The following is a 24,128-nucleotide window of genomic DNA, read 5'->3' as shown; positions in this document are numbered from 1 at the left end:
TACGTAAATGTTTGGATTTCCTTGGCAACGAAGGTTTTTTTTTGTTAGCCACGCCCCCCTTTCCTGATACAGTCATATTGCATGTTATGTTGTTCAGAGATTCACGTTTTACATTTTCTGGTTTAAAAAACCAAACAAAACGTGCGAGCAGCAGGGAAACGACCTTTTGGCGAGTTTGATCAAAATCTACAACCTTTATTTCCAACTTTTTTTTTATCAAAATAGGTGACCTCCTCCTGAGGTCAAAGGTCAACAGAACTTTGGATGTGGTTTCTCACTACTTTCTTTTTTTAAACGGCAAATACGACACCGTCACCGATTTCACAAAGTAAAAACCTGACAAATATTTACGAATCCACTGTGTTCTGATGATCACACCTAAGATCAAACAATCGTTCAAACGCAATGCATTGTGGTCTATAGTAGTGAGCATCCATGCACACTGGTTCTTGGCAGAGACTTCTGGGAAATTTCCAGTGCGCTGGATTTTGGGGCTGTAGATTCGAGAAGCACTACAAACTGGCGAACGCGTTATACGGTGAGCAGTGAAGCAATTTGGATGCAACCTTCACTTTGTGGCGTGTGTTAAGTTTTAAGGAACAATCCTTTTCGTTCCCCATATTTGATAAAAGTGTGAAAATCACCAAATTACACACTTTGCCCCTAAATGGTGGCCAAGCTGTAGGTCCTGTTGCCACCCCATAATCATTTTTAAACTTCCTTTGGATCTCTCCGACACGGGCCTTTTGGTTTCATTCGTGGATTTTGACATTTTGGCTCCATTCACTGTTTGAGAGTTTCACCCGCTGTGATGTCATCATTTTTTGTATCCACCATGTCCAATATTTGTTGGTGATTTAAAAAAAAAAATTTTGAGTATGTGGCAGAGGTCAAAGAAAGAAGAATTAGGAAAATCTGGACCGCTGCGGATCCGAAAAGGCAGCTGTCGGCAGCGCATCACCGCGAACAACGACCACTTGATTCATTGAAAGACGATTCATTACAGAAGAGGAGCTGCAGCTGAAATCCTTCATCCTTCAGGTGCACGTTTCCCCACTTCTTCCTCCCGAGGTGCAAAATTCAGCTAAAAGCGAGACAGTGCAAAGACATCAGACAGGACAGAGGTACCACAGATCGACTCGACACTGAGGGAGGGGGGCAACAGCAATGTCCAGCACCCCCCCTGCTTGGAAACTGTACAGCAATACTGGCCGAAGGGAAGGAGGCTCTGACGGTGAGCCTTTCATCCGTTGGCAACATGATTTAAAAAAACAAAAGAAAATCTGGAGACTCGGTGCATTTCTTGCATATAAAACAACGGAATAAAAAAAAGAACATTTATCAAAAGCATTCACACACTGTCCTGCTTGCACCCCCCCACCCCCCCCGTTATGGGCGGAGCAACTGCTCTGGAATGTGGGAGTGATGACGCGTCTCGTGTCAAACGCGACTCACGAATGAAGACGTGGAGGATTCCTCCGCAGAGGGACTCCATTCGGACGCACGCGGGATTGGCGAAGGGCACTTTTTCCAGCATTCATCGGGATATGAGAGCTGACCCCACCCCACCCCCTGACCCCACCCACCAGCAGGCCTGTTGTTGGCTGAAACAAAAACTAGAACTGGCACCCTTTTTGGTCCTGCATCCAAACTGCCCTCTGCCGGAGCAATAATGTCCCCCGGATCTCAGAGGAAGAGGGAGAAAAGGCCGTGTTTCCATGGTAACACCGGACTCCATCACACACCGACAGCAGCTGCTTCCTCTCATCACATCTGAAACTGAAGCTTGAAGCCAGCAGGAAGCGTCCAGAGAGGCGGTGCCAGGCGTGGTGATGACGGCGGAGGCGACAGTTCAACTGTCCCGGATGGCAAACAGCCCAGCTGCTTTCAGGAGAAGGCGGAGAGCCAGCAGCACCGACGGGGAACGCCGGCTGGCCCGCTGAGCGGGAGTCCGGCTGGGGCGGGGGTGGGGTCAGCACCGTCGGCCGCAGGGATCAGAAGTAAAGAGCCGGCTCGCTGCTGTAGTCAGACAGGGAGGAGCTGTCCGCCGGCGTGAGCTGCAGACAGGAAACACAAACGCCGTCATTCTTTCTTTCACAATAAAACGTCAGTCTCCCCTTCAAATCTGCCGTCTGTCCACGCAAGAATGAAGAGAGAGCCCCCCAGCACCGAGTACCCTCCCCACCACACGACCCCTTCAGACACTACTGATCCCCCCATATTATTAATATGCAGTCAAAAAAAAAGACCAGGCAGTTCTGCTTTCAGCCTCTTTCCTAAATGTTCATTTCCATCATTTAAGGGGTGGAGCCATGAATGGGATTAGGGGTTGTGTGTGGGTCGGGGGCTTTATTGGAATTTTTATATTGTTGTGCTTGTTTTATGTTTTAGTTCTGGTGTTAATCTCTTTGTGTTCCGTTCTATATGGAAAGTGCTACATAAATAACACTTGATATGTTCGGTGATGTTCTGATCCAGATGAGTTCTGCCCGGTTCTCTGGTTCGGTTTTCTCATCCCGCATGCAACATCACAACTACATCAACCTTCAAGGCCTGTTCACACCGGGACGAATTAACGCCTCGTGACTAAACAAAGGGCACCAACGAGAGTGTGCACACCGACGCGAAAAAACGCCAGGCGTTAAAGCGTAAAAAAAAAAAAAACGCCTCGGGTTCGTTTTTTTTTTTCGACGCGTCGCGTCGAAATCTACTCGACCAATGAGAATGGCGCTTTTGCTCACGTGTCTGGAGCTTCTGAAGTTACAGTAAAACACAACTTGGGGGCGCTCAAACACAAAACTGCCTTGCTGAGCACACATACCAGCGAAGAAGATAGACGCCAAGTAGCGTCTACACTGCCGCGAAGAAATAATGACGGACATTCTAAAATATCCCCGAACCAAGCACCAGTTGGAGCAACTGGTGCTTGAAATATTCATGTTTTTTTTGTTTGATTCTGACAAGCGTGTAAAAACTTGCTCTCTTCTTCTGAGTGAAAAGCGACTTTAAGAAGCGTAAAGTTGCGCAGCGCCACCTTGTGTACAGGAGTATTTCTGTTTACATTAAGCGCCATCTAATGTCAGGGAATGAAATTGCATGTTCACTCCACTCATCGTCAGCGAAAATCGCCTGGGTGTGAACACAAAAAACGTGGCGAAAAACGCTGGCGAATAACGCCTGGCGAATATTCGTCCCGGTGTGTACGGGCCTTTAGTGTGTGGATCAGCTGTGCTGATGCAGCCCTTAACGAATACAAAAGATAAAAACATTCCAGAAGGGAAATTTTCCTGCATTCCAGTGTTACCTGGCAAAACTGCGGTTCACCTTTTCGCAGTCTCACTGCGTCACTCACACCCTTAATTCAGGGCACGTTTTTTCTCAGCACAGTGTTCTGCATCCTGGCTGGTTGTTGACCTTGTCAATCAATCCCCTCCAGGCCCCGTCTCCCGTAGAGACACGTTTGAGACCTACATAAACCTTCGATGGCGATCAGATGACGGTTTGAACTAGGCCTGCACAATTAATCGCAAATTTATTGTTATCGCGATTTCAAGCTGTAAGCAATATCTATATCGCAAAAGTCGGCAAAAATCGCAAAGAATGGTAAACCTTAAATGTGCTAAAACAATCTTATGGCAAATTGAACTATTTAATGAATTGAATAAATCCCTTTATGCATTTGACCAATCAGATGGAGCTTTTATGTTAGATGTTGCCCTCCTTCTTAGACGAGGGTCATTTGGAGAATAATTTAAGGTATTTTGACTCTTACTTAATTTGAACTTTTGCAGTGAAATGAAAATGTTTTTGTTGTTTTTGCTATTTGTTCATTTATCGCAAGTTATATCGTCATCGCAATATTGATCACTAATATCGCATATCACGAGTTTTCCTCATATCGTGCAGCCCTAGTTTGAACTCTGAGAGTTGACGCAAGAGAAAAAGTGAGAAACTGTTTATGTCTGTCTGAGAAAAGTGTAGGACAGTCTACGTCACAGACTTCACAGGTTATTTGAGAACATAACCCCAGCGATAAACCGGAAAACGCTGCATTTCCGTTCCTGTGTTTCCTCCTGTGATCTATAAATTCGTACTTCTTTTAAACCCCAGCAGTGGAAAACCGTAACGACGTTTCCTCAATAGATAAACGTCCGCCAGCATCAGATGTTCTGAGTGGGACATCTGATCCCTGATGAAGGACTTCACTGCTGGAGCTGCAGGTGAGATTCGAACCCTCAGCAAAGACGACCCACACAGAAACATTTCTGATCAGTGCTGGATGTTTCACGCCGGCGTCTTCTGCCCGTTCAGACCACAGATGTTTAGAGCTGACACGTCTTGATCGTTTCGGAAAGATTGGGTTTCCCCACAGACTGTCCGCATCTGGACTTTGACTGCTGGACCGTTCAGTTATTTTAGAGGAGAGCTCCGGATTCTAGGAGCACACATCTCTCAAACATCTCAACTGGATGAACAAAAATCGGGTTGTAGTCCTCAAGAAACGTGCAGCCGACACATCCAGCATCTCCAGGCTGACATAAAAGCTCACCATGACTTCCGCCGTCGTCTGCGCATCCGCATCCACTTGGTGAACGCCGTCGTCGTGTTTGTGTTCCTGCCAGGAGCTGAAGTCCACCGAGTGTTTAGGGACGTAGCTGGAAAGGTCTGCACGCCACCCAAAAAACAGGCGGTTAGTTTCTGATGACGCCTTTACTCTTTAACAAGCCATTTTCATACATTTATAAATATAAATTCTGCTTTAGTCTCATCATTAGTATTCAATGTTATATTGAATGTAAAACGAAAAAAAAAATGTATAATTTATTTATTACTTTATATTAATGTAATAACAGTGGAGATTTAAAAAAAATCCCCCAAATTAAAGAATTAGAAAAACACATTTTTTGTTCTTCCTTTTTTATTCAATAATTTATTTTAGTGACTCATGAAAGCAACAGAAATAATGCATAATAAATATCTTAGTTTAGTTCCTTACTTTATTATTTTAAAGGATTGTTTTTATTTTCACGAATCCTGATTGATGCAGATTTAGATGAAGTTCATCTTTTGTCCAGCAGGGGTCTCTGTCCTCTAACTTGTGTGTATGATTTGTCACATCGACTGAATATTTTTTATTTTGGTTAATGTTCCTGATCCAAAAGTAATCTGGAATTCCTGATAGGGAACATGAGACGCCCTCTTTGAATTTTCATGCCTATTTGAGCTGCAGGACTGCGTCTGAACGATGCTTCATGATGTTTCCACAGAACGTCGGCGCTCTCATGGAGTGACTTTCCTCTCATGATGTAACCCCACATAAACCCCCAGCTAAACTGTTTTATGGGATAATTTTTTTCCCCGTCTCTAAAAGATCAAATAGACGTTTCTGCTTGATTCAGTTCAAGCACCAGTTGTAGAATCGGGAACACATCTCACCGCTGCTGCTGTTGTTGCTGTGGGTTGGCGTGGTGATGATGCTGGGGCGCGGGATGTGGATGCGTCCCACCATGCTGGGCGGCTCTTCCTCCTGCTCCTCCTCGTCCTCGTCTCCACTGTCCCACACGCTGCTCTCAGACGGATACTCGTACGTGCTGTGGAGGCTCGACTCGTTGAAGGAGATCTTCAGCTGCAGAGAAAAACAACAGAGATCATCGGTGAGCTTCAGGATCATGAGGAGAAGATGGAAAACAGCAGGACGCCCGGCTTCCGGACTAAATATTACATCATTTCGAATTTAAAAAAACGTAATTTCCTGTAAAAAGACAGACGTGCTCAATTGACTTGAATATTGCTGAATAAATAAAAAAACTGAAAGCTAAATAATGCGGGAGATAAATCCATCCATCCGTTCTTTAAATCCCTTTCGGGGTCACGGGGCTGCCGGAGACTAACCCTGCTTCAGTTGGGCGAAGGCGGGGCACACCCTGGACAGGTCGCTGGTATGTCGCAGGGCCACAATCACACCCTCACAGTCACACTTTGGAACAATTTAGAGTCATCAATGCACCTATGAAGCACGTTTATGGAGCGTGGGAGGAAGACGGCGTGCCCGGCGGAAACCCACGAACGCAGGGACAGGTCCCAGCTGGGATTTGATCACTAAATCCAGAAAGATCCATTATTTGAGCAGAATATTGTTACTATTGTTCACTCATTTTAAATTATGATGGAAAAGCAGCAAAATAGCTTGAAACGCCAAAGTTCCCTCTTAAAACAAAAGACAATAGCTTTTTTTTTCTGGATTTGCAGCCTTCGACACTCTTTTAATGAGCATGTGACGGTTTCTTAACCAGGAAAAACCAACATGAAGCTCCTGAAGGAGCGGAGAGCTCAAAGGGAGCCTGAAGGATTTACAGGAAGAAGTTCCTGATGAAGCTGTTAGATGTTTTAGCGTGCACGCCTCGTGCTAATAAAACGACAACAATAGCTTGTTTTCTTACATCCTTGTTTCCATGGAGATGAAAAGCGTGCAGAAAGGTTGCCCGTGCGTTTCCGGGGGGCGAGGTTCATCCTGACCAAAGTGCCTGGCACCATAATCTCTGATCTGATCCAGATCTGTTCTAACTTCGGTTTTATGGCCCAAACCTAAAGATAGCAAGGCCTCAAGCTTCCTCACTTCAGGTCTCTATCATCATCATCATACGGATGGGTTTCTGGGAAACAACTAGTCCTTCCATGACATCTCTGCGTGGCGTTGCAGACACACCCACTAATCACATGACCCACCTGACGGAGAAGGACTGCAGGGCGGGGATTCCACCTGAGAGGACAAAGGTTGAAAGGTGGCGCTCCACAAACAGCCAGAAGACTGAAGGAGTGACAGAAGACATGGAGGAAACCCCGCCCCCTTTTAAAGGCGAGGAGCTGCGCTGGAACCGTCAATCAACGAGGACATGCAGGAAAAAAGTGTGTGAACTTTTATCAGCTCCACTGTTCCATCAGGGTCGTTCAGATTAGACATATTCAGATAAGCTGATAACAGCCTCAGATCTGTGTCACGTGAGGGGAAGGAGGGACTCAAAGAAACCACAGAAGAATGCCAGGCCCGTCAAGCGCCTGATCTGCTCCTTCCTCCCAGAGGACGCCTGGACGTGCCCTACTTTCTGCCCAGAAACATCCCCGGCTCCGTCCTGTCTTTGAGGAAGTCTCCGGACGCCAGACGCCAGACGAGCAGCGCTCTGACCTCTGCTCACAGCTGGAGCACAGATGAGCGCCTCAGCTTTTCCACCGACAGACGGAAAAACTAGTTCCGATTCAGGCCCGCGGTTGTTCACCCGTTCCAACAGAACGCAGGACTTCAGACCACATCTGAGGCCAGCAGAGGCAGAAACTGTTGGACCCCCGTGACTCCCTGACCCTCAGATGCAGCCACACACCAACTTCCCACAGAAGAAACATCTTCTTCTTTCATCTCAAACAAAGACATATTTCCGTTTGGAAGGGAAATGTGAGCAAACAGACCAGTTACAGGTCTGGGCCTGAACTGCTGCAGTCCCTTTTGAGTTCAGTTTGCAGTTTCACAGAACGTGATGGAGACGCTACCAGGCCGACGTGGAGCAAAGCCAGGAGTTTATTCCAGGCCACCCAGCATGGCATGTCCTCATTTAGTGGAACAACCCCCCCCCAACAACAATGGCACAAAGATGTAACGGCTCAGCACCGAGCTGCAGCAACGTCACAGAGTCTCGTCTGCATTCACAAAGTGCTCCGTCACTTAAAGAAAAAAAGAAAAAAAATCAAGCAGATTATTTCAGATTATGAGTCCGAACCGAGGCGGAACTAAAACAACAACATGTCAGCTGGAAGAGGACTGAGCAGGTGCCAGATTAGAGCTAATCTCCAGTCAGAGGATAATATTAGAACACAACCTGCAGTTTGGCTGCAGCTGCATGAAGAACGCGGCCGTCGTCTGAGATTGCAGGCGAAGCCTCAGAGGCTTCAAATGTGAGAAAACAGAGCAGATTTTGAAATCAAGTCTGCAAAGAAAAACTGATCCTCTGACATGACGGGAGAAAATCTGTCTGAGAGAGCAGAAGCATGGAATCCAGATGATCTGATGGAGAAATATCAACTATTAAGAGGAGTTTTGACCATTTTTTTACTAACAAAAACTAACAACTCAACTCGTTTAATTTGTAATGCATTTAAAAATTTTGTAATTTTCAGAATACTTGTTGGGGAAAAAGTTTAGAAAAATATCCATATCAGAGTCCTAAAGCAATCATAAAAACAAGCTTTCGCTAATTGGTTAGTAGCGGTAAATCTTAGGGGCGGAGCCAGTGCCCCATACCCCCCGTCCGTTGGTCAACAGAGTCTAGTTTGGCACCTCTGACTGTATAAAAGAGCTGGACAGAGCGAGTGCGGCGTCAGCCATAGAAGAGGGTTTCTACTCAGTGGCCATTTTTTCATGATACGGACGTCAGTAAGCAGTCAATTCTGAGTCAACGTTTCTATGGCAACCACTCTCACCAATTAGTTTGCTGAGCTTGTTGAAAACAGACTCACGAGAATTTGTCAATCCAACGGGGGGGCCAGCGAACACCACCTACATTTATGGAGGCATCTGATTGGTCCGTTTATAACTTCCATAAAAAAGAGTATTATCAAGAGGTCATTGGGAATTTTGCTTCAGGGAACTAGTAGGTACTTCCTGGAATGCCAGAGGGGAGGGGTCCCTTAGTCCAGTTCTTATATACAGTCAATGGTTGGTATGTAGGAAGCTAAAGAAAAAAAGGACAGAACTTAGCCAGTTGATACACTGAAGAAAGGTTTGATTTCATCCTCAGAGGCTCACAGCATCCTGGTCAGGTCAGATGCTGAAGCTTCATGACGCCTCTGGATGAAGTGAAAGCCGCTGCAGCTGAAGCTGGAGGACTGTTGCACATCTTCGCTTCTACCGACACGTTTGTGGGAGGCGGGCCCTGGCGGCATCTGTGTTCAGCTTGCAGACTCCCTGTAACCCTTGTGGTCCATATGACCCCACAAGGAAGGTATCGGCTTGTTCGGCCTTGGAGGCACGTTAACGTTGGGAGTTGGGTCATCTGGACCCCACTCGACAGTGCGCTGAACCTTTTTTCTTCAATGATTTGTGATCTTCACTGGTGTCCATGGATTACATGAAATCCTCTTTACCTTCATCCACCTTTGTCACGGTAGGAATAACACATCAATGTAAGGGTGGGGTCATCTGGACCCCACAAGATAGCACAAAGGCTGTAGCGGTTTGTGAAGGCCCCGTGTGAGTGCTGGAGAGCCGCTGTGCAGCCGACGCCGGATTATGGCACTGATAAGGAGCCGGATATTGTGCGTGTCTTATCAAACGGCGTCAGGTACAAATATTTTTGTAGCAGCGGAGAAGGGTTTTGACCAGCGGTTTTGCAGACGTGAAGGATTCGGTTCACACCAAGAAGAGCCTTCAGTGTGAAGCAGAACCAACAACAGTCTAATCCTAAACGCACATAAACACACTTATTGTGCGAATGTGGCGAGAGTGTCCGTGTTTGTGAAGAGCTGTAATCGGCGCAAAGGAAAGCCCCGTGCACACGGTAGGAAATCAGACCTTTCATCAAAATAAAACGATGACCTTTAACCTTTTCTCCTTGACTCTTCAAAGATGAAGAAGAGCAACACAAACTGCTGAAGTCAGGAAGTGAGCTCGTGCTCAGGTAGTAGTGTGTGGTAGCACCGATCATTCACAGGAGGGTGTGGTTTAGGGCCGCAGAGTACAAAGATCCTCTGGAGATCCAGACATGCAACCGTGACACCGACCGACATCCTCACAGATCGTTACTCCTCAGGATCAGACAGATCCGTCAGATCCAGGAGGAAGGGGCTCAAACAGAGCCGGGATCCCTCTGCAGCGTCAGGTGATGAAAACCTCATCGCGGCAGGAAAAAGACGAAAGCATCAGCCGCTTGAAGAAGTGGAGGTGTGGCCTAACGGAGCGTCAAAAGTGCGACTTTGCAGCTCTCCCATGAAAGTTCCAAATCTATTGAGATCACGTGTACCGGAACGGCTGTGTTTTATTTATGTAGACCGGCTGTGAAGCAAAGTGAAACGTGGCGAGAAGGAAACCGTAAAATACTGCAATGTTGCATTCGTGCAGTGACCTCAGTCTGAAAATGACAGCTTCATAAGTTCATTCAAACATCTGCAGGGATGGTTCCACCCGCTCTTCATGGCGTGACTCATCTATTTTTAGCCATCTTGACAGGATATGACAGCGGTGTCACAACTTTTTGCAAAGAGAGCCAAATTTGGCGAGGTGAGAATGATCGAAGGCCGACCAATCGGCCTGCATTCTTTGAACTACTTTAACAACATTACATGCAAATGAACCATTTATCGCAATCGTCTACTTTTCATTTCTTGGCCTAGAAATCCATGGAATTACTTTTTTCAATTGTGAACTTTTGGCACCGTTAGTTATTGTAGTTTTGTCTCCCTCTGGATATTGAACTCCGTGAAAACAGGCACATCCTCTTTTTTCATAGTTAACTGAAGAAATATGCCAGCGTCCACTTGTCCTGGAAGCCGCGGCTCTCGCCGTCAACTCTACAGTTGGCATTTTAGAAATGTGCTGCAAAGCATCACAGAAAGGTCACATGACAGTGTCGCCACAAGTATAGAGGACCACTTCATGGATTTTACCTATCGCAGGTTATTTTTAGAACGCAACTACCACGATAGATGAGGCTACCCTGCAGACACAAATCGGGCAGTGTTTAAAAAAAAGTTTATTTCTGTTATAGTGATTGACTTGTTTTTGCATTGAAGTCAATGGGGGAAAAATGTGCTCATCTCGCAAGCCCCCTAGTGGTTCTCCGGTGAACTGACTTCACTTGTGATTTCAAATGGGCTTCAATCTGGAAGTCAAGAGTTATGAACGCTGAGCAAATGTACTGAAACATGAAAGAATTCATGCAAAACTGCATTCATGGAAAGTCTTAAAACAAACATAAAGAAAGGGAAGAAGAAAAAACACTTCTGTTTTTTTTTTTCAAAATAAAAGTCTTTACACTGTAAATGCAACAGAATCCACCATCAGAGATTGAAGTTGGACCTCAGGAAGACACAGCAGAAGGTCTGCAGCCTCTGAAACATCTGATGGCTCAGCTGTTTGTCACACACACACTACATTTGCTGACTAGAGCACAACCTCATCATTCAAACAAATTGATCTACTCCGTTTCAGATGCATGTCACTGTTCCTCAGACTAAAATACTAAAGATGGCCATGGACCAGAGGGAACTGACAGCCACAGTGACATGAAGACACCTGTATGTGTGTGTGTGCCTCTTCATCCTAGAATCCTAATGACAGGATAGAATGGCTGCGGCTGGTGTTGCCCTGGCGACAGGCGCCATGGATATGTGACAGAGGGAAATGGGAGAGTGGAGGTGCAGACAGAGACGGCTCGGAGACAGACGGCAGCTTTTCACGGACTAAAAAAGAAATCGAATTATTAGTGACCTTTCCCAACAAAGTACCCGATAAAAACCACGTTAATGCGTGTGTAGGCGCCACTCCCAGGCTGGCTGGGGGATCGTGTGCAGCTTCCATTGGGAATATTTGAATAAAAGGCATATGGGACAGAAAGCAAACAGCAAATACAGCAGAAGATTACCCACACACGTTTGCATTTGCGATCAAGGGAGCGGAGCTCGGTGTGGTTTTTCCCTCGCACAGTTAGGCAGGTTTTCCATAAAAGTGGTGCCAGTCAGAGAGGCTGGAGGGGGAACAGGCTGAGACCTCCTCCTGTTTCTCCCACCACCTTTCTTTTTATAAACGGCCGTATCCGTGCGCGTCCTCCGCTCCTATAATCTCTGCAGCATCTTACTCACGCACTCCAAAAAGACCTGCACAAAGACGCACACACGCTGAATTAAACATGACTATGATAGTGGGGCTTTGCTGGATGAATTCTAATTACACTGACTTTGCAGTCGGTGGTTGGTGGGGCATGAGCGTAACACCTTCAGGCATGGCCGTCTGCTCAGGAGCTGCATGTTTGAGCACGAGCGGAGGACAGACTGACTGGATGTGCGAGAAACAAGCTTGAAATGTTTTTTCATAGAAATTTAAAATCTCTAAATCTGTGCTGTCTAAACACCAAACAGAGACTTTACTATTCACAGCAGGTTACCGTACCAAGTACAGTACATCTGACCGCAATCCAACGTTTAGGACTTTCCGTGTGAGACCACTGTTACCGAGGCCTCTGATTGGTCCGTTTGTAACTTGAATAACTTGAGCTACTGGTATCAGCAGGAATGGTTCTTCTGACCAACAGAACGACTGAGTTACAGCTGTTCATTTCTCTCTGGAAGTCTATTTTGGCTCATTGAAGGTGGCGGGTACTTCCTGTCTGGAATGCGAGGAGGAAGGGTTGCTCAGCTCCAGTTCTCATATAGTCAATGGGTAGCCTTTTGTTAATAATAGTAATAATAATAATAATTGATACTTTATTGATCCCTCAATGGGGAAATTCTTCTCCACATTTTGACCCATCCCCTGGGGGAGCGGTGAGCTGCAGTCTAACCGCGCTCGCGAGGCGGTAGCGTTAAGGGTCTTGCCTAAGGACCCTCACTGGGTGATGTTCATTGCTCGCCATTGATATGGTAATTGACCCAGTACCATTGTTTATCCCCCTCCGGGAATCGAACCCTGGATTCCTGCATTCTCACCTCACCAACCGAGCTACCCAGCCGTAAATGGGTTCTTTTAAATGCTTTTTTGATCGTTTATAGTCCTGGTCATCCAAACACCTTTAAAGACAAATAAATAAATAAAAAACACTAGTCACAAAGTAATTGACACTACTGGTTAAAAAGCAAAGTTGTAATTTTTTTATAAACAAGGGCAATTGGAAGGGTAGATGCTACAACAACTGTAAACCTACAAATTCCTCCAAACTAAAACTAAAAAAAGATGCAGCTTTGCCTCGTTAAAAATATTAACGATTCTTGTTCTCATCATGGATCCATCGACACTTTCTGAGGCTCCACACATTTATGATCGCTCTCATCGGAGATTACCGCAAATAAATCCAGGTCGTTTACTATGTTTGGACTCGTTTATATAATTCGATCATCATTTAAGGATTTAGAACTACGGTCAACAACAAACACCATAAACCTGTAACACCAAGCAGGTAGAGCTTAGAGCCAATAGTATTTTCATTTTTACTAACCTTTCCCTTAACATTTAATTCACCTGATTAAACTGAAAAGCGCTGTTCGGGACAGGAGGGAGGATGTTAGGATTTCAGGAAGGGAGGAGAGATGGGAAGGTCTTCTGGGTGGTGAATTATTAAACACAATGGACTTTCACACCTGTAGTCCTGCTGCACAATGTAAATGTAGGAGTGTGCCCTTTCAGTGGCCTTCCGGTGTGACGGAGCGTTTAACCCTTTGGCCGTTTTCTATTCGCTTTATGCAGAAAAGCTGGCCTCAGACAAGGATGGACCTCAGGCTCTTACTTTAAAGAAATGACAGAATTTTTCATATTTGGTTCAAATGTTAACAACAGACGTCTGTGCATTCTGAATGAGAGCAGGTTCTCGTGGCGTAACATGCCAGCCCGCTGCACTCGTGGACCGTCACATTTTCCTCATAAAACTTTCACAAAGTACCTACTGGGATGTAAACGGCACTTATTTCCTGCTGTTTCTGGGAGACTGCCAGCTCCAAGCTAAAGGTGAATCCTTTGGGACAAAACAACCCTGGCAGAGAGTGTAGCCCCTCAAATGACCACTGGGGGCAACATCTCTAGTGTCTGACTTTACACCAAAAACAAACACGCAGCCTGGTAACAAAATACAGTGAAATACGGTAATTTTCTATTTCTTACAGCTGTGTAAATGTGATGCTACGTTCACACCAGGCATGTGTAACGGGTTCTTGACTCCCCGTTTAGCCTGCAGTGTTCACACTGGGCTGTCAGTCGCTACCCGATCCGAGCCCGAGCCCTACAGTTGGAAGAGACTTGTTGCAAAATGTTAAAGTGGTGCAAATCAGGCGAATCTTCCCGCAGACGTTTTCTTTCCCGGCTCTTTCCCGATACATAAAAGACTTGGTGTCACAGAAATCAGCCATCTTTAGTCGTCAAGGCCGACCCATATCAGGCTTTCTCGTTCAGATCCGTCTTTTGAGGACTTGATTCTATTGTGTAACGTTGTCAAGTCATTGTAAAGAAAATTCTAAACTCCTACTGTGAAAGTCTGTGATGTGGACGTGGTTAGATGTGGGGCTGCGGGACCTTTTGGTGCTGCTGAGATTTACAAAGATGTAATTGGAAACTTTAACACACTTAAGTGCCGATTCAGACTTATGGTTCGGATTCAGAAAAGAGACTACAAGACTGTCCCTAAGAGGAAAAAGGAGAAGGAGGGTCTAAGGCAGGGATGCCCAGTTTAGTTTAGTCGGTTTAGTTTAGCCAATATCTATTGAATTCTATGACTTTGTGTTCTTCATGATTGATGTATATTACACAATTACAGGTATGAAGCCCTTTGAGATGACTATTGTTGTAAATATTGGGCTTTATAAATAAAATTGAATTGAAAAAAAAAAAGTCAATTTATTTTTTACATAAAAAACAATCAAAGTACAATATTTTCCACCCAGAAACAGCTCGAAACACGGTAGATCCTTCATGACCAACACCAGCTGAAATCTCAACCAAACTGAGAGTTTTCTCAGAATGCACAGAGTGGGGGGGTGGGGGGGGTGGCATGAGTCCATAACAAGCAGTCCTTGGGAACAACTTGAAAAGCAAACTGCAGCTCCTCCCACATCTACTGCTGGTCATAAAAAGCAAACAGCTGCTGTAAACCCAGATCTCAAAGTGTAGACGGAAACTGATTTCATTCTGGACCGACTTCACGGAAAGTGACGTCCCTGCTTGACCTACATCACTTTTACAACATCTTCCCCACCAGAACCAGGTGACAAAAAAGCAGGACAGGCTGATTCACCGCTATCCACGGGAATGAAGAAACACATCATTCAATTCTTCATAGACTTGAAAAAGCAGAACATGAGGAAAAGGAGGAGTTAATAATGTGTAGAGGATCTGAAGAGAGCTTCTCTGAAGGCTCCCTGAGTAGCACTGGCTCATGGGAAAAAAAACAGTTCCAGACCAGAGAGCTGCGCTGTGGTCGTTCTTGAAGGTCGCTCTCACACACGGACGCCAATGAACAGCGAATTCCACACAAATTGCCGGCTTGGCCAAGCCTCTGCGCTTTTGTAATTGCCCGCACGACCCTTCCCTCCAATGAAAAGGACCAGAAAACAATCCAGAGCTTGATGTGACTCAGTCAAACCCGAATGCAGAGATGGAAAAATGGTTTTGTTTGCGGGTGAGAACAATGTGCAGGATGTTTGTGCGTGTCGTAGCAACACTCGGTGGTAATCTGCATGCACAGTAGAGCTGAACAACCACAGCCTTTACCATCAACCCACAGGGCTGTTTTTAATTTCTGTTTCCCCTGAAATCTAAGGCTGAAACAGAGAGCTTTCAGATGACTCAGAAAACACCCAAAGAGGAGAAACCAGACAGATTCCCGTGCAGAAATCTAAATTAGAAGCTTCCTCCTTCTAAAAAAGGAACACGTTTTAAACACAGTTCTGAAAAAGTCTTTTAAATTTGAAGTTTTTAAGCTTAAATAACTGTAAAACTGGAAATAGCTCTGCTTGTAAAAGGTGGTGTGCGCGAAGAGCAGCAAGTCAGGGAGCAGCTATCTGTAACACTGGCCTACATTACAACCCTGCTTTGCAGTCACTGCATTAAACATTCTGCACCTCTTTGGAATGGAAAGCTGAAGAGGATGCATGGTGACTCCAAATAAAGTTAAACTAGGGACCCGCTCTGATGAAAACCATGTTCTTGTGCCATTTTTCTGACGGAGAACATAGAAAAATATACAATGACATTTAAGATTGCATTTCTGAGTGCTTCTTTATCTAAATCATTGTAAAACAGTAAGGTCAGGACAGACAGACACAAGAGGGTCTCGTTCCCAAAGCCAGAACAGTTTCTTCAGTTCTCTGGAATTGGTTCGGTTTTGTCACTTCAGACTTGCTGCAGAATCGGTTTGAAAGCTGTTGCTACCAAAAGTGGGATTTGTTTTAAACAGAGACTCTGTCGAGTCTTTTCGAGATGCTCGAGCTACCAAACATTTCTCCCGCTTGAATTTAGATGCACTCTGTGTTCAGGTCAACTTTAAAATGTAGATGTTAACATATAAAAGTTTTTTTTCATTACAGCCTCTCCTCTTTTAAGCCTAGCCCTGACCTGAACCCTAAGCCTGACCTTTACCAGCAGCTGGGGAACGTATGAGTTCTGTCCTCTACTCTGGTCTACTTCTCCTCTCCTCCATTCTTAATCATTTATTTATCATTTGGTCCTCTGTGTCTCTGTTTGGTGCAGTGTGATTCATGTACTGTCCCTCTGTCCCACTCCCCTCCGGCGGAGTGATTCCAGATTCTGTGCCCCTGAACCTGACCGTGTCCTACACTTGGCTGTGGATCCCCCTCCTCTGGATGAAGCCCATCTGCTGGACTATTTAAGCATGTAGTTGTAGAGTTAGATAAGTTAATTCTTCTCTATGAATTCTGGTACATTGCCTGTCTGTCCTGGGGGAGGATCCCTCCTTCGTGTAGACACCCCTGAGGTTTCTTATTTTTTTTCCAGAATCATTTTCATTTTTTCTTCTCCTTACCGCGAAGGGGGGGTCTGAGAGTAGGGATGCCCAGTTTAGTTTAGTCTGTTTAGTTCAGTTTAGCCATCTATTCAATTATGTGACTTCATGTTCTTTATGATTGATGTTTATTATACAATTATCAGTGTGAAGCCCATTGAGGCGACTATTGTTGTAAATATTGGATTATATTAATAAAATTGAATTGAATTAAAGAAAGGGAGAAACAAACCAATTAAAATCAGAAATTAAATTTGTTTTTATAAAAAAATCAAAGATTGTATTATTTGGCCACATCCCCCAGCCCTAGTTGGGGGTGTGAGAGGCTGTCAGCTAGTGGGGGAGCGTGCAAACAGATGAGTGATGGGAAGTGGGGATACTTTGCACCAACTGCTCCGCCCCCAGCTCAGAGGTGAATTTCTATTGAACTCCTGCCGCTCTGCAGAAACTATGTCCTAGAAAACTACACAAGTTTTTTGAATTATCTAAAAAAGGCATCATTATCATTAAAAGACCAGTGGGAACAGATCGAAAGATGATCGGAGTGGGACTTTAAAGCTATCCAGCGTAAAATATAAGAGCAGCCTGCGGCACTGTGTTGAATATGATAGAAAACTCATACATACTGCATACAATGGGCTGGGTTTTTTTTCAGTGAGGCGCAGCTAAACCCTCAGACATTGGCAGCAGGTAAAGGCTGAGGCCTGAACACGGTCCTGATGAGATTTGCCCACTTCCTTTGGCTTGAAGAGCCACCTCACCCAGTAATCAGCCCCGTCACAAATAACAGGTTTGTGCGGGACGCAGCGCAGGAAAAAAAGCCTGCGTGTTGATCCGAGTGGCCGTGTGAACACAGCATCTTAATCCACTTATGCAAACCGGCTGCTGCAGGTCAAGCGATGAGACGCGGCGGTTTAGCGGCATGCGGATGTGTGCAAGCGCGCATGTGGAGGCGTGAGCTTCAACAACAACTACGGAGGTGTGCAATGAAAACAACAGGTGCAAACAAAACCAGAACCGTGACATTTGACTGCTAAATTTAGACCTCAAGAAAAATTTGACGAACACGCGTCTCACGACATGATGTGTGTTGCCATGGGGATGTGTGTCTGTGGGGGGGTTCTGCCTTCGTGAGGAGGCTCCACATTTCTGAAAGACTGGTTTAGGAAAAGCAAAACAGAACATTTGAGTCTGTGCTCACCTTCTTCCCATTGGAGCCCGTTTTGGAGAGGCAGGACTTTGGGAGGGACAGGTATCCACCGATGACCTGGATGTCCTCCACAGCGGGGTAGCGCTTCTTCAGCAGGGTTCCCAGCTGAGCGTACGGGGCCTGTGGGGGAGTGGACCCCGGTGGGGCCCCCCTTGGTGCTTCTGGCTGGGTCTCAGGTGAGCTTGGCTGGGTGTCGGCCTCCACCCTGCGCTTTGGCACCACAGTGAAGGTGTTGCCCTTCTTCCTCTGAACAAGGGGGCTGGGGACAGAGACGCGCTGTGGGGGCTCCACCTCAATGTCATCTATGTTCGTTACTGGCAGCTGATCCAAAGAGGGGGGCCGGTGCGTCGGGGAGGGGGTGGATGTGAGCGGCAATGGGGCAGGGGAGTCTGTTGGAGCTGGTGAAGATGGGGGTGAAGCTAGAGCAGGTGAGGAAAAAGGAGGTGGGGTAACAACAGCAGGTGGAGACAAAAGGTCAGAGGTCACAGGAGAACCAGGACTTGTTTCAGTGGTAGGAGAGGCGTCGGGCTTGGGGGTCCCCACCAGCCTCTCCGTCTCATTTTCCTCCAATAAATTTTCAGCTTTTTTCTCCGTGGACTTCACAGGGAGTGTTGGGGAGGGGGGCACTCTGTTGGAGGAGGAGGCCTTGACTGTGCTGGCCGCTGCAGGCGGGGCCGTAAGGCGGCCTTTGGGGACCACGGTGAAGGAGTTCCGGGACTGCAGGCGGAGGTTTGCGAGGGCTCGTGCCTGGGTGTCCCCGTCAGGGATCTGAGCCAGGTCTGGCTTTGGGGAGGCCCGGATCTCAAAGTCCTGTGAGGGACGGGACGCCTTGAAGGAAAAGGGAGCTGTGGGGGACTCGGCACGGGCACGGCGGGTCTCCGGAGAGCATGGCACCTTTGGTTTGGGGGACACCTCGGTGACCTCCCAATCTCGCTCCCTGGTGACCTTGTTTGGCCCCCTGTCTGGCTCGTCTCGTGGGGGGGCCGCTGGGCCTTCCTCGAACCGCTGACGGAAGGATGACACTGGATGAGGGCCCCCGGGGATGTGCTGGGGGCTGCTGTGCTCCGGAACAGGATGCTTTGGTGTGGAAGAGCAGGAACTCTGGAAGAGCGGTGAAGACAGCTGGCTGCTGACCGACTGACCCGGCCCCTGTTTTGGCCCCAGGTCTGGCTGTGGTCTGGACCAGAGTCTGGATCTGCTGCTGGAGTTGCTGTCCAGGTCCAGCAGGTTCTCCGTGCTGTGGGACTTCTTCTGCAGTTTCCCATAGTTGCTGTCAAACTTCTGCAGGATCCGGCTGACCCGGCCATGGCCCTCCCCTGCAGCATACGCGGCCTCATACTCGGGTCGGCCCAGGGTGCTCAGGTTCTCCTCGCTCTTGCTCAGCGTGGTGTCGTAGATGACCACCTCCTTGGCTCGGATCTCGGTGACAGCGCTGCCCCTGCGGTCCAGAAGGTCGTTCAGGGAGCTGTAGCCCCCCACCCCGTTCTGCTGCCACTTGGCCCCCGTCTGAGCGTCTCCAGCTTCTGGGAAGTAATCTGGATCCGTCTCGATGATGATGATGTTGTCGGCTCGGATAGTCCGTATTCCCGGGACGCTGCCGTACAGTTCCAGGATGTGCTGGACCGGGCGGCCGGTGTGTTCTCGCTCCTCCTGCCGCTCCTGCCGCCTCCTCCGCTCCTTCTCCAGCTTGATGAACGGGTTCTCCTCGAGGGGCCCCAGACTCTCCTGCAGAACCAGGCTCTCGTGCCGGTCGTTCTCCCTCGGAGTCCTGTCGGAGGCCGTCGGTCGCGGCTCTTTGTTGTTTGCGAAGTGTTGGCTGGCTGTGGTGATGGTGTAGTTCCGTCCGGACCCACCGGCCGCCCCGCCGTCCCTCGTGAGTCCGCCGCTCCCGTTCACATTCCCCGTTAGCTCGCCGTTTACCCGTTGTGGGCCCGCACTGCCAGGGCTGGTCTCCGGGGACCCGGTTCCCCCCGAACCGCCGCCCTTAGCCTTCCTCCTCTCCAAGATTTCTCGCTTCCAGGCCGGCATCCTCGGACTTTCTTGGCCGGCATCTTGGCGGAGGAGGCGAACCTCAGCCCCGCCGGACATCGTGGTGGCTACCTCGGAAGGAATGAGGCACTGCTGCCGCGGAGCGCTGCGGCTGTGAAGGGCTGAGTGTGCCGCCGAGCGTACCCACAGGACCGTTCAGGGCGCACGCATCCCTGCCTCCCCCCGCGCTCTCTCTGTCGCCTTCACGGTACACTACTCTGTTTCTCCCACAGCCCCTGAACGCGACTCCTCCTCTCCACCGGACCGTAGCCCCTCCTCCCCATCCGTTCATCGGCCCCAAGGCTTTACAGACACGCCCATTTGCTTCCCTTAAACCGCCCCACAATCTCCCAAACCACGCCCCATCAATTGTTAACCGCATAAAATGGACTGTCAGTCAAAAAAAAAAAAAGGTTGCATTCAAGGCCGGTCCATCCTTTCAGGCAACTAAAGACGAATTCACACTTTGAGCTGCGTCCTTTCTCATTTACGGCTTTGTCGCCTGACTTTTAGTTCATAAAGAAGTTCAAGTTCACGAAGAAAACTCAAATATGACCTATTTTGGCTGAAGTTTAGGTCTCCCCAGGTGTCCCCTGTCGGTACCCGAGCGAAGCAGCTTTTTTCCTGCACGTGAATCAGCGCTAAGTGTTCTATTCTTGGGGACAACAACAGATTAATGTACCTGATCAAATATTAATCGCGCGGCTATAATTAAACACAGCTCGACATAAGTGGCCAGAACAATAACCAGTTTATTTGTTAGGTTCGCCCTGTTTGCTGAACAACAAAGGCTTCGGTACATGTTGATGGATACTACTGTACCAAAGTTTGGCTTCAGTGATTGATTTATTAGGAATTTGACCTTCTACGGGCTGTTAGGAAATACTAGTCATTAAAATAAGAAGTAAAATCAGAAAAAAACATTTACACGACATTTGGAAATCGTGAGATTTTAATAACTGATTGACCAGCATACTAGACTTTTACATGACAAACAGCGACCCCTTGTGGTCACTCTTTACACACACAGATTTAAATTATTCATTAGACAATATTAGTTTCGTTTTTATTCACAAATTTGCAAAGTCCAAGAAATAAAACAAAAACAAAAAACTGCATGTGCCAACTTCATTTAAAACTTCTCACATAACATACTTTGACATCAATACAATAAATAAAAATAAAGTCTTAAATACATGCAGATACATATAACACACAGTAAAGTATAAACCAAACATAGCTTCTGAAAATAAACAGCTCTCAGGGTGAGGCGTGAAAACAATCTACTGCTTGTTGCAATGAGGGGGTTCAAGCACAAACAGGTTTCTGTGAGGGTCATTCTCACAAACAGGAGCCAGCGAGGGGAGTATAAAGGTTGAATGAACAACACCACAGACAGAGAAAAGATGAAAAAAATTGAGCAAAATGTGTTTTTTTCTTTTTTTTTCTGGGCAAACAAAACCAGTAACCAACTGAAGTTTCTCAAACTGCAAAGACCATTACAGTTTTAGATTGTTGCAATGTATTGTCTTTAAACAAATCAGCAGGTGAACAGATACATGAAAGTATAGCTGATATTTCCCGTAAGGCTCATAATTTTCTGTTGATTGCGCATCTGACATTTTCCGTTTAATTCTCACAAAGTTCCAAAAATGAAGTTACATGGGAAAGCAACTGATTGAAATGACTTCCAATAATTGTTTCAGAACAAAAAAAACCAACGTAACTCAAGCAGGCACATAAAATTGTCCCTCAAGCTACACCGTAGCGGTTTGAAAACAAGAGGAAATGAGCCATGGGGAGAAAAATGTGTTGCGTTAATGCTTTCAATCTCTAATGGCAGATGGGTATCAGACCTGCCCCCCTCAGTTGACCCGGCAGGCCCGTATCATCAGCAGCTGCAGCAGGATGAAGAGGGGGGAAACAATGAGACCAAACCAGAGATCTCTGGCTTGGTCTTGTTCGGCCAACTTCTGGCACAGCAGAACCTCACACACCAGCTTGAGGCAGAGCACCGTCAGCACCCAGAGGAGCCGCAGCACCGCCAGGCGCTTCTCCTTCTCGTAGAGTCTTATGGACACAATGGTGGTGAAGTAGGTGCTCAGGCCGTCTGCAGCAAACAGCGGGACGAAAACCAGCCACCAACTGAGTTTGGGGGAGGGCAGGTCAGCCTGCAGGGCGACCAGCATGCTGAAGACCAGCAGAGCCAGCAGGTGGAGGAACAACTCAAAGGTTGCAAAGCCCAGCCACTGGACCAGCTCCCTCAGGGAGAACAGCATGGCGGAGGAGTCTGCAGCCGAAGACTGACCCGAAGGAAGCCCGGAGAGGAGAGGAGACTGCAGAGATGACTACATCTTCAGATCCAACCTGAAAACAACAATGAGGGTAAATAAAAACATAATATGCAGGCACATGACCTAGCTTAGCCACCAGAGCATTCTGCCAAACAAGCTATTAGACCTGTGCATGAGGCTGCAGCGTTCAGTTCTTCTTAGAATGAGCATCACTAGATCGGTGAGTAGTACACATGCAAACAAATCTAGTGATAAAATAGTCCACAATTTTGTCTTCAACCTCCTCCTTGCAGTTTTTCAATCCATCCAAGTCCCGGATGAAAACTGTCAGCTTTCTAAGGCGAGTTAGTTATGATACTAGACGATTTTTGTTGTTGTGTTCTCCACCTCCTGCAACTGTCAAGAGAAAATAACGCTTGGCAGGTACTGTTTTCGCGTTCGCAAGCGTCTGTGTCCAGGCAGTGCATGCTGGAACATGAGGTCATGTGACCCGTTTTTAGTAAGCTGATTGGCTGCAACAAATGTTCACAGCATACAGGAGCAGATGGACCATCGTGAAATACTTTTAGAATATGGTATTTTTAATCAAATAACTGCTTTATCAATGTTTTATTTATTTATTAAAAATTAGCCATGATTTGATTTTAAATATTTAATAGTATAGCTTCAACGGTACCATTGTCTTGATTATATTCTTAATTAATTATACATGATAATACTGAAATAAAAATTGATTATCAACTATAACTCTTGCAGCTGACTAGCTTAGCAATGAAACCTCCTTTTATTGGATTGGACGAGTAACCAGAAGGTTATGACACTATGAACTCTAATCTCTGCTTATGTCACAAACATATTATTAGTACTGTTTTTTATTCAGGAATAAATATACATGCGATAACTTGAAATGCCATAACTTTCTTATAGGGATGCATAATACGAGGAGAATTCGCGATGTGCGATTTTAGTGATAGTAATATTGCGATGACGACACAATTAGCGACTATATTATTACTATTATAATTATTAATATTATTATTAGACCTATCTTAATGGTCTTCATAGTATCATACCATCGGGAATGTTTTTTAAGCCATTTCCAATGACAAAGATCAGGGCAATCCAGTGAATTTGCCATTTAGTCACATACCTATATTATATGGCAGTTTTTTTTCTCCTTTTGTTTTGACAGACGTAACCAGTCCTGATGGGATTACCTCATAACAGGCTCCATACTGAGTGCGACCATCGTTTAACCTCGTTAATCTCATTCATGTCGTAGTTTACGTTTTGTTCTTCCAACTAATTGACACGTTTATGTTTCGAAAGGTGAGGCCAACCAAAGTAGAAAGCAACCATTATCAACTATCCCGGTTGTGTTTTCTACTGCTAACGTCGGCTAATTACGGACAGGTGACGCTGGTGCATAATCACAAACACAACTAACGGAAATTGTGTTTAGTTAAAGTCAGTTTACCTAAGAAACAGAAGGTTCTTTATCTCCAGCCAGTTTAATATGAAGAGGGGGGAAAGAGCTAAACTGCTGTTAACATCTTAGCCCCTCACCAGATCCCACTCTCGTACAATATCGCGATAAGACAAAACCAAACAATCATTGTCCCAAGGTTTTGTCGCCAGCATCTGGACAGGAGGAGTAATGGCGACTGAACGTTTAGCTCCGTGTTGTTTTTTTTCTTCATTAGAAACTGTCTGTACTCATATTTTGTATGTATATATATATATATATGACATATATGTGTATATATATATATATATATATATATATATATATATATATATATATATATATATATATATATATATATATATATATATATATATATATATATATATATATATATATATATATATATATATATATATATATATATT

The 24,128-nt window shown here is 46.0% G+C and overlaps 2 protein-coding genes across 2 annotated transcripts; both read right to left on the bottom strand.

The window, feature by feature from the left end:
• Positions 1-206: 206 nt before the first annotated feature.
• Positions 207-20,356, bottom strand: tprn (taperin). Its single transcript, XM_011482058.3, has 4 exons — positions 17,905-20,356; positions 5,437-5,626; positions 4,550-4,665; positions 207-2,057 (listed from the first exon to the last, which is right to left on the bottom strand). The coding sequence occupies exons 1-4, from the start codon at positions 19,999-20,001 to the stop codon at positions 1,995-1,997; spliced, it is 2,466 nt and encodes an 821-aa protein (XP_011480360.1). The 5' UTR covers positions 20,002-20,356; the 3' UTR covers positions 207-1,994.
• A 519-nt stretch (positions 20,357-20,875) lies between these two features.
• Positions 20,876-23,839, bottom strand: tmem203 (transmembrane protein 203). The gene is made up of 2 exons (XM_004075086.3): positions 23,713-23,839; positions 20,876-22,308 (listed from the first exon to the last, which is right to left on the bottom strand). Exon 2 carries the CDS (start codon positions 22,218-22,220, stop codon positions 21,807-21,809), a length of 414 nt encoding a protein of 137 aa, XP_004075134.1. The 5' UTR covers positions 22,221-22,308; positions 23,713-23,839; the 3' UTR covers positions 20,876-21,806.
• Positions 23,840-24,128: the final 289 nt, after the last annotated feature.

This window comes from Oryzias latipes, chromosome 12, assembly GCF_002234675.1.
Source record: "Oryzias latipes chromosome 12, ASM223467v1".
Taxonomy (NCBI): Eukaryota; Metazoa; Chordata; class Actinopteri; order Beloniformes; family Adrianichthyidae; genus Oryzias; species Oryzias latipes.
This window is presented reverse-complemented; position numbering and strand designations above follow the sequence as displayed.

Coding starts and splice junctions, on each gene's coding strand:
- tprn (XM_011482058.3), bottom strand. CDS start 20,001: ATGTCCGGCGGGGCTGAGGTTCGCCTCCTCCGCCAAGATGCCGGCCAA. Junction 5,627..17,904: donor CGGGCTCCAATGGGAAGAAG/GTGAGCACAGAC, acceptor TTTTCTCTGCAG/CTGAAGATCTCCTTCAACGA. Junction 2,058..4,549: donor AGACGACGGCGGAAGTCATG/GTGAGCTTTTAT, acceptor TCCTGTCTGCAG/CTCACGCCGGCGGACAGCTC.
- tmem203 (XM_004075086.3), bottom strand. CDS start 22,220: ATGCTGTTCTCCCTGAGGGAGCTGGTCCAGTGGCTGGGCTTTGCAACC.